Here is an 11,183-nt window from a genome sequence, read left to right on the forward strand (position 1 = left end):
GTGTCATGAGTGCAGCTGAAGACCTGGAACCAGAAGGGTTAACTGAGGCTGAGGAGAGTGCTGAGCAATCAGAAACACCTGAATTGCCTCCAGATTCTCCTTCCCCAGCAGATAAGCTTCGGGCCAGGCTTTGGGGAAGACTTATGGCAAAAAGGTCAGAGGATCACTCGAAGGCTGTCCACAGAAACATCCGTACAACTAGCCCTGAGTATTGACAGGATGAAAAGGTTTCCAGCAGCTCAAGGGGCTGTTTTGCTATAAAAGCAGCTCCTAGTCAGCTAAGAATTCTGTGGAAGCAACAAGTCAAAACCTCTGGCTTGCATCCACGCTCCTACCATGTTCCTGACTCTGGACTCTGACCTTGGACTACGTTGTGTGTTTGCCTCTGGACTCTGACCTTGGACTACGTTCTGTGAGTTGGTTTGGTAATTGAATATTGGCTTTGCATTCTTGGTATTCCTGACTTTGGACTGGTTTATTGGACTTCGGGTGTTGTAACCCCCGGGAACATGACACTGAGGGAGCCAGGAGGGCTGCATGATGTTCCTCCACTCTAAAGTCTGCTGTGGACTGCTGGCAGAGCCTCCCTCCAGTCATCACTCTGGACAAGCAAGAACCAGAGGGAATGGCTGAGCAGTTGGCATCTGTACCAAAGACAGTACAAAGCCTATTTGAGCCAAGCGAAGTTGATGGGTGATGGGCCCGAACTCTGGGGACCTTCACTGAAGATAACTGAGGATTCCATTCAGGGAGAGATTGCTCCTCAACCTGCATCTTCCAAGGCTGCAGGGAAGTTGCAAGGCTGTAGCACAACTGTAATTAAAGGGCCCTTATGTTTAAACCCTGAAAGTGAGTCCATGGAGTTTGTGCCAGGGAACCCAGCTGTTTCCAGCTCTGTAGCACTGGAAGATGGCCACATCCACAGTAAGACACGTCATAGAAGCCTGGTCACTCATTTCCAGCTTGTGCCAGGGCTCACAGTAAGAAGATAGCCTTTTCATCCATAGCAAAATTATCAAGATATAAGTTGTTTCATTGGTGAAATGATTCTAGACAACATCAGCTTGCCTGTTTCTACAAGAGTTATTCATCTACATTGCTTCAATGCATAAGCATCCAAAAATTAACAGTTCACTACAATTCTTAAAAAAGCAAAACTCTATAAAAGTAGAAATAGATTACTTTGCCTTCTAGCATATTCAGACACATGTGAAATGCAGTAAGTTTTCTAAATGCTCACCCAGCTACCTGCCAGTTTACGTTTATGGAGAAAATACATTATTTCCTTGTCTCTGCATGTTGTTGGCTATTGCCTCCATACAGCTGCTGTCACAGCTCCTATTGCTATATGTTGCCCGAGGACTGGCTTTTTGGTTTGTTTGTTTTATTTTGACTCCTTGCCTTGATTAAACTAGCCCTTTTATAGGAACAGACTGCTTATGTTCTACTATCTTTTCTGATATATTCTCACCTAACTTGCAGATCTCATTAATCAGAGAGACCAAAGTAAAACCCCATGTCCTTTGCTTGGCTAAAGAAAGTTAACCAATTAGGAAAATGTAAATGACTTTGGTTCGTCTGCTACCATAGCAGGATGAATAGTTTTTGCTATAGTCTTTGCTTAGGTAGAAGGTTCCATTCACCTTCAATGTGTTCTGCTAACTTTGCAGATCCTATAGATTTTTTACATGTCATTTGCTACATGAGCAAAAGTAGCTGTTCGTCCTGAAGGGACCTCCAACAGGCAGTCCCTTGGTGCTTCAATTTTCATTTTACAATCACATCCCACATTTTTGGGTTATAATTTATTTTGCCTCCTTAAACATTTAATATTATTCACACAAAATTTCAAACTTTGACATTCCTTCCATCAGGTGAGTGTGGGGATGTCTTGCATGTAGGTTTTCTCTGCTGTTCACTTGTCAAATTTAGCAATATTGACACCTCTCTGACTTCACAAGGACCCAACTGTGTAACATCCTAATGTCCCATACTCTGGTCTCAGGTTTGTGGCCTGAAATCTCAGGATATGGGATGCTGCTGACCTGTAGCACCAGGAAAAATATATTGGCAAGAGAGAGATCAGCCAGGGCTGTTCTATTTGTCAGAGAGATAGTGACTGTGGTGAGTTTGCTTTCCTTCCTTTCCTCCTGCTCTGCCACAAAGAACAGGGAACTCTCAGAATTGAAGAGCAGGGAAGAAATGCACTCTGGCTGCATTTGCCATCCAGGGGACTAAGGGGCAATGAGAGGTCTACAAGGGCTGGTTTTCTGGACTCAGCATTTGTTCTACCCTGTCACTGCCAACAGCTTGGTTTTGAAAGAATGCAGGATTTAACCAGATTTGTTTCCAAACTGTTTTACACCAATGAAATGCAAACAAGTACATTGACTGGGCAGCTGGCTTCCAACAGAGGAACAGGTGAGTGGGGAGTGCAATGGTTGTGCCTTGATTGCCACAAAAGTCATAGTTCCAAAGTGAAAGTAAGGGAAAGAGAGCGAGATAATGGTAGTGCCACCTTGGCTTCTGTGCCACTGCTGCACAGCTAAATGCCCAGCGCCTGTCAATGCATTGATTTGTCCAATAAGCAGCTTGACAGGGGGAAGGGGCAGGCATGCATTTCAAGATGGCTTCTTGAAAGGGCCATCTTGGCATCTTCTTCATAAGAAGTTTTCCCTATTTTTTTTTCTGCTTTGTTTTTAATTGGCAGCTGCTGAACAACCTGTCTTTTGAATGATCCTTAGGCTATGCCTGCTTGGGAAAGTGCCCTATGGTGCACTAGTTTTAACTGTGCAAAGGCACTTCTAGTCAGTGCCTAAACCTTGGCATCCAGACTCAGAGACAAATCCAGAAGCACCCTCAAGCAGTGTACTTGAGTTTTCAGGGGGAGTGTAAGCCTATCCACCACAGGCTGAATCCTTATTTCTTGATCTGCCTTTCAGCTGACCAGGGGCACACAAAAACAGAAACCAACCAACCAAGGGCCTTGAGAGAGTCAAATAGGTCTGAGAATCCATGAGAAAAAAAGTGGTTCAATATGAGATAAGAGGAATATCATCAAGATGTTGGGGGACTTTCCTTAAGGCCAATGTTTAATATGGATCTTAAAAGAGTGCAAAGGATCCATCTAGAATACCCTGAGAGAGGGCGAGAGTTTTGCTTTTGCTTACTTGTTTGCCTTTGTTATTATTCTAGTGTGCTCTCTGAAGAACCACGAGAATAATTCGATTTGCAGGAGGAATGTAATTTTTCAAAATAAAGGAAGAATAAGGGACTAAATATTTGCACAGTTTTCGGACTGGGAAGCATTTTGTTTTAATCTGTTTTGTTGATTTCTGTCTTATTCGCGGATTCAAAAATTGTATCTGTAGACGGGAACAGTCCTTCCCCATACTCCATCCCCAATTTTTCTGTGTTTACTGGGAAGGTCTCAGTGAAAAATGCCGCTGCACTGAGGCAATGCTTGCAGTCAGAGATTTTTCACCACGGCAGGGTGAACACAGCTGCATTTCCTTTTGGTCTCTTTGTTGTTGGGGAAACAGGATATTTCTTGGCTAACATTCTTGCCTCACGTAAGTCTTCCATGGTAGTCTGTGTATTTTATTAATCTTTTTGGCAGGAACTACAGGTCCTACTTGGAGTTTGAGGTTGGACAGTTTCGTGTCTTTCAGTAACCAGTTCACAACCTCACATGACAGGCTGTCCAAGAACATGTAATCAAGAAGTAAGTCTCCTTTTCAATAGTTCCCAAGGTGAACTACTGCTTCTTACAGAAACTAGTCTTTTCTCCCAACATTTGTCCATAGCAGGCTTGGGCAGTTGTGGCCCTCTAGATGTTTTCCTTGGATAGTTGGAATGCAACTCTTGTTCCCCACATGATGTTTCTTACCCTTTTGTAGTGAGGATTTTTTGAAATACTCTCTCTCTTTCTTTCTGACCATCAACTTTAATTAAATCAGCAAATGGATCTCCATAGATGAGCAAACAGATATTAAACTTCATTACCATCTCTTATCCTGCCTGCATCATCTTCCATGAGAACATAATAAAAAAGTTAAGCTACTTTCTTGGTAGAAAGTAGGATACAACAAAGCTGCTTGTTCCATTTCTGCAATCTGTGTGAATCACAACAGCTGCGGGTACTTAAAGTCATCCACCAGAATGTTTACACCCTTCTTTGAGCATAAGGTGATTGTGGGATCCAAATATAATCAGAGACAGTACATATAGGAAGAAAATGCTGGAGATTTTCCTTTTTCTCAGTATTCAATGTTGCGTGTCAAAACAAGTGAACATTTTGCAAAAATGCATTGCGTCGCATCATTTGGCACAAGGAAAAAAGAGAACAAATCTTTTGGGGGACTTAGAACAAAAAATGCAGGGATGGCCACTATGAACAGTAAGATCTTTGCTGTTTGAGAGCCTTTGGTGTAGTGTGTAATTAAAGGGCTGATTACGTATGGATGGTGTATTGATAGCACCTGTGCCTGTGGGAAGCTTGGCACTCACTGCAAAATGGTAATGCTTCTATGCAATTAACAAGCATTTAGCGAGCATTCAGTCCTGGTTTGTTTCTCAGCTAATTTCCTCCTTCATTGTATGAGTGACTATGGACACTGCAGAAACTGTGGTTCAAGTACCTGCAGCTGCTGAGGTAAATGAATGCTCCGTTAGAGGAGAGCTTCCAACTCCTTTCTTCCCCTCCAAGGACATCAGCCAGCACAAGTGGTATGAAGAATCCATCACAGTAGAATTATCTGTTTCAAGCAGGAACACACACTTAGACACTTACTTAGAAGTAATACTGAGTAGAGATGGGCATGAACCACTAGTTCATTGGTTCATGCCAGTTCATCCTTCAGACAAGCAGGTGTTCAGTATTTCCCAGCCCCACCTTCTCTGGTGGGCACCCAACTCAGAGGCAGCACCCCAGCTCCTTACCTCACCTCTTCCAGGCGCTGCCTTTGAGGAGATGCCTGCCGGAGGAAGAAGGGCAGTGAGGCGCCGAACACCTGTTCATCCAAAAGACGAACCGTCATGAACCGCCAAACCAGCAATCCATACCCATGTCTAATACAGAGGCCTAGCTGATAAACCTGGGTCTAGGCTGTGCTGCTACAGGCAGGAAGAGGTCTTAAGATTATCATCCTTGTTAAACAAAACAACCCTCCAGATAGAAAACTAAACTGTCAAGGAAAAGGTTCAAACCCAGCTCAGCCTTGTCTGATTTCTCTGGTAGCATATTTCTTTACAGAGCTTGGAAATGATATGTTAAAACATACTGTATTTTGTTACTCCAATTTGTTAAAAAATTATTTTAATCAATAATTGTTCATTTTAAATAAACATAAATGTTACTTGTTAGCTTTTTTGAGATAATTTGGGAGGTTTTTTTTAAAAAAATTAATCATTGGCATTCTGGTGATATTTTTAGAAGTTTTAAAATTATTCCTTTAATTTAATTTTAGACGAATCAATTAAAGAATCGATTTTACAAATTTATGTTGCTGTTGTAATGTTAACAGATTTATTTGCTGTAGCAGTGTAACTCCAATGTGTTGATACCGATAACATTGCTAAGCTGTTTTTCTGAACAAGCATCTAGTCATCTGAGGCCTCTGACATACTACAGCCCAGATGCAGATTTATTTCATCATTAAGAATGTGACCTCTTAAGGGTCTTACTCCCAAATAAGAATTCCCAGGATTAAATCATAATTGTAATCGGTTAAGACTTCCACTTTCATGATAATCTTTAACAGTGCAGAATGAATAAAAACTGAGGGATGGGGAAACAGAGAAGTTGAAGTTTTACACTGGCCAAAATCCAGTTGCTTAGCATAGTAAATTTCATTGCAGTATACCCATTGAATCAATGGAGATTTAGTAACTCAACTCCTCTGTCAGTGTCATTGATTCAAATGGGTCTACTCTAACTATGACTTACTATGCCAAAGTGAGACACAGAGTAAGCCCATGTGAATCAATGGAACTCATGGAGGAGGGGGACCCACCAAATCCCCATTGATTAAACAGACCTATTCTAGTGCAATTTGCTATGCTAAGCAACAGCCTTTTGGACACTGTTACACTGACATAAAGAGAATTATAGTATTTACTGATCCCTTATACACCTAAAGCACTTATAAAGAGAAAACCTCTGTCATGTAGTGTGTGTCCTCTCGCTGGACTATAGCTTCTGTCCATGACTGCAGAAAAACTAATTAACAAAGTATCAGTTTTTGGAATAATATAATGGAAGACTTACTTTTCTGTTTTCAGTAAAAACAACAGCAACCCTCAAGATTTATCAGCACTAGTCATAGCTACAGCATGTTAAACATCAGGTAGCTACTGCCTTTCAGTTTAGTATTTGTAGTTCTAATGCACCATATCAAAACTTTAAGACAGAAAAAGGTATCATTGTCATTTGTATATCCTTGAAGCTGTTAGAATCAGACTGAATAGGAACAAGCTGTGATATCTGGAATAAATGAAACATAGTACAGGAAGCGTGTGATCAGTCTTCCACTATCTGAAAATTAAATATTCTGAGTAAGGAGGATACAAACTTGATCTGAACAACTGGCAGTGGTAGTAGTGGTGTAGTAGTGGTGTTGTACATGGCTCTTCATATTTTATTCCCTCAGCAACCCTATGAGTTCAGACTAAGAGAGTGGGGGGGGGGGTCTAGAACTCCAGGTTCTGAAATCTAGTCGAGCGATCTTAACCAATCCCTACTAATTGGTGTGAGAGAGGAACAGGTGACTAATTATTTTCTCAATAAAAATATCACACACACACTCCACAAAAAACATATGCATTTTCTCTCTTTGAGGGGAAAAACAAACCACAAAAATCTATCAGTAGAAAAGGGAGAGTAAGGTACAGTCTATTGGGAGTTTGATCCTTATTTTTAACGTCAGACATTTGGGGACCAGTTTCAGCAAACAGAAAGACAAAAACAGCAAATTATATTTTCTAGGGCTAAGCTCTAGCATAGAAATTGGTGGCAAAATGTGAAGAATTGTAGTCCTGAGGACCTCATAATGATACCAAGTGTGGTGTAGTGGACAGAGTGATGGACTAGGTCTCAGGAGGTCTAGATTCAAATCCCCACTCAGCCATGGAAAGTCACTGGGGGTGTGGAATTGGTAAAACCATTCCTTAAATATTTCTCTTACTTTGAAACTCCCGTTAGGGTCACCAAAGGTCAGTTCCGACTTGAGGACAAATAACAACTTCATTCTAACGGGATGTTTTACTAGATAATCTCACATGGGTAGGTCGGATGTGGAGGGATGTAGACTGTCCTATCTCAGTATCCTTGGCATTTAGTGGCACTTGTTCTTCAGAGTGTCATGTAGAAGTCTCTCTCAGATCTAAGTGAAGAAACTGAACTTAAGACCCTTTGTACACAAAGCTGCATTCCACCCTGACATTTGCAAGATGCAATGGGAATTTTCTGCCTGAAATAAAAAAAGTGTGGGGCTGTCACAGGATTAAACCATTCCACATGAATTATTTTAATAATAAGCATGCCCCATAGAGGCACTCTTGCATCATACAATGAGAAAAAGTAGAAACCGGCCCCAAATACATAAAAGAAGGTAGCAGGCAGATTCAGGATAAAGAAGAAACAAAAAGAAGCTGTGCTATTACTGTCATCTGCTGTCACCAAAAGGCTGTGAACTGTCATTCTCTTTACGTGAAACAGTTCCTGTCACATTCATCACATTCTGTAGCAAGTGATTGCAATATCACTGAGGTAAATCAAGCACGGTAAGGCTGATTACTGACTGTAAAGGGGAGGGCAGGAAATTCTTCAGAATGAGCTGTGGTTAGGAAGAAAATGGATTAAGAGTATATGACAGATAAATGGTAGTTTTGAACTAGACTGTGGATTTTCTGACTGGTTCGCTGGCTACCGAAGGCAGATTTAGAATGAATCTTTGTGAAAAGCAAAGATTCAGCTTTTAAAGGCCAGCATGAACCACCTATAAAACACCTGGGGAGACTTTTTGGTTTCCTCTGTTTGTTGGTTGGGCTGAAGAAGCCAGTGGCTCAAATCCTGTTGCATAGCCACATGGGTATAACTCAGTGTTACACTTGTAGTAGTTACATTTGTGCCAAGGCAGATGTGCTATCCACAAAGCACTTCTGCTAGCACAGTGCACAATCAGGTGAAATGAGAGGCATGCAGGCACCTTGCGCAGTTCCAGTTGCTCAGGTAGAATGCCTGGCACATTTGAAACAGCATAAAATTACACTATGCCTTGATGAACAGGATTCCAGCTTGAGTTTCCTATTATGCAATGAGGAGCAGAGGAGAGGCAAATCAGATTGCTTGTTTGTTAAAATCTAATATAATTCTGCTGTGCCTCGTAATATTTCATATCTATATACCTTGGTCCTGGAATCGTTCCATCATGTGAATATTCTGTTCACTTGCTTAAAGGAAAAGGAACAAATGCTTAGGAAGGACAAAGGTTAGAACAGATACTGATTTTATTCTTTCACGTTTTAAGTAAACTTCATACTCCTTTGTGATTCCATTTTGCAACCCAAACTTTATGCATGTGTGCTCAGAAGCTAGTCCCGTGAAATTCAGTGGAAGACTTCAATGGAACCACGCAAAAGAATACTATCCACAAATACAGTCTTTTCAAAGAGACAGCATATGGAATATGCAGATTGTCACAGTGCCTCCATATCAGGAGATGAGACATTTGAAGACATTAATTAAAGCTATAATCCCCCAAACTGGGGAAAATCTGTAGGTCAGGAAAATAATTCCTCTTCAGTATCGAGACGACGTGTCAATGGATTCTTCTCCTATGCTGCAGTGCTGGCATTAAACCTTCTGTAGTGGAAGAGACTTTTAGAGTCCAGTTTTCCAGTATGTTTTATAGCTTCAGTGAAGAGTTTTGCCACCTGAAACAGGAAAGTCCAAGAGATCAATAGATGTTCACAAACCATTTGCAAAGAATTTATTTAACAAAGCAGACTAAAGAGAATGAAACACTCACGCCTCATCTATAGACCATGAAAAAAATTCCTCTGTTTCTTTTAAACCTCTAAACTATCTCACTGCTGATGCAAATGCATCCTTCTTAATTAATTAGATACAAAGTCTAGTCATTAAGGCTGAAGATGGGAATGAGAATAATGGTGGCCTTATTTGTTGTACTGATTTACAGGCAACTCATCGTAAAGATTCAGCTGGGTTCAGGCAAGGTTCTACGACAAGAATTGGCAAATTCCGACCTCATGGATTTTTAAAAACCTGCCTCAAAGGAGAACTTTAGAAACCTATACTTATTTTCCAACTTGGAATAAATCAGAGTCACAGAAGAATTCAAAGCCCACTGTCCTGTCACCATCAGTCACACTCTAAAAAACAAACAAACAAAAAACCATCTCCCATTTCCTTATGCTTTAAAAAGATATAGGATGATGATATAGCAATGTGCAGGGAAATAGAATGAAATGTTCCTCTTTCATCTTATACTCTGGTCACCCTGAAGTTCTGATAAGCAGCATTCTTGGATGACCACCACCACCCCCCAATACAATTCTTGAAAAGAGAACAAGAGCTACATACACTGTGTTGTCATAGTTTTTGCAACACTTCTGAAAGATTGGCAGGTATCATTATGGCCGTAATATACATAGTGGCTGAGATCTGAACATAGATGATACCAAAGGCTAGTTACTAAGCACAGAGCCAGTTACTTTCAAGTCATATACACTGGCATAGCTATTATGTACATAGTTCGTTTCCGCATTGATTTCAAAGTTTCTATGATGACATATAAAGCCCTAAATGGTTTAGGTCCTCGATATCTAGCAGAATGCCTCCTCCCACCTAGATCTACCTGAATCACTCAATCTAGCCAGGAAGGGCAGCTGAGAGGCCTAACACAAGGGAGGCCCAGAGAGAAAGAACAAGAAACCGGGCATTCTCGGCAGTGGCCCCTCACCTCTGAAACAGTCTGCCTGCAGAGATCTTCCTGGCTCCCTTGCTGGGTGTTTGTAAGAACACTTTAAAGACCATGCTCTTTAGGCAGGCTTTCCCTCCTGTCATCACTTAATGACTTTCAAATTTTGAATTATATTGTCACTGTTGTTAATTATACTGCTTTTGCTTTTATGTCTTGTTGTTAGCCACCCAGAGTAGACTTTGGTCTAGATGAACAGGGTATAAATCAAATAAATAAATAAATAAATAAATAAATAAATAAATAAATAAATAAATAAATAAATAAATAAATAAATAAACAAACAAACAAACAAACAAACAAACAAACAAATAAATAAATCTATTGAAAATTAGCAACCCCAATTCTAGTAGAAGGTCTACCTTAGAGATAAAATTGCAACACAAGAGGAAACTACAATACAGATGGAAAAAAAGACCCAGATCAGTGGGCTTTCTTTAGTTTACAACATCTACTGTAGCTTTTGAACTTAATTATTCAAAATTAAGACCAGTATCCTATTGGTTTTTTGACTCCACAGGGAGGTAAAATAATGGAAGCTGCCTTGTCATGGCAAATTGATGAGGTGTTGGTCATGTGCTTGTCATATGAGCAAGTCTGTGACCAACATGCCACGAGGACCTCATCAATTAGCCACAGCAGCTTCCACATTTTATCTTTAGCAGGTAGTGAAAAATTAGTAGGATTCTGCCCATAACTTTAACCTCAGAAACATTATCAACTGCTTCAGCAACAAAGTGAAATGCCATGATGGAGATACCTGCAAATTAGTGAGCAGAGAGGTTCCACTGTCAACAGCTGTTCTGCGGATCAGATAATTGTCATGGATAAATTTTGTATTGTTATTGGACAGGTTAATTACCAAGTCAATGTTCCCATCTTTTAAGAGCCTGAAATGAAACATGAAAAACTTTATTGCAAAAATGAAAATAGCTGGTAAATTTTAAAAAATATATCTATTTGCAATATTCCACCATCACATAACTTTGTATTCAGTAGACTAAGTTCTGCATCTCTAAAGCTAGGTCCAAAGGCATTAGGGCACTGAAGCACCCTGCTTACAATTCTGATGAGGATATTCAAGCGAACCGTATGAGACAGAAGCACAGCAGTTTATGAAAAATGCTGAACCATGGGGCCATATTCTGTCCAACAAGAGACTATGTTTCAAGCTGCAACTAC

The 11,183-nt window shown here is 40.4% G+C and overlaps 1 protein-coding gene across 1 annotated transcript in view; it reads right to left on the reverse strand.

The window, feature by feature from the left end:
- Positions 1 to 202: 202 nt before the first annotated feature.
- Positions 203 to 11,183, reverse strand: part of CPS1 (carbamoyl-phosphate synthase 1) — a 180,345-nt gene continuing 169,364 nt past the window's right edge. Inside the window, exons 36-37 of the mRNA XM_078379197.1 lie at positions 10,762 to 10,891; positions 203 to 8,934 (exon numbers count right to left, since the gene is read on the reverse strand). Of these exons, the coding sequence (XP_078235323.1) occupies positions 8,836 to 8,934; positions 10,762 to 10,891 (229 nt within the window). The 3' untranslated portion in view covers positions 203 to 8,835. The remainder of the gene's footprint in view (positions 8,935 to 10,761; positions 10,892 to 11,183) is intronic.

This window comes from Pogona vitticeps, chromosome 1, assembly GCF_051106095.1.
Source record: "Pogona vitticeps strain Pit_001003342236 chromosome 1, PviZW2.1, whole genome shotgun sequence".
Lineage (NCBI taxonomy): Eukaryota > Metazoa > Chordata > Lepidosauria > Squamata > Agamidae > Pogona > Pogona vitticeps.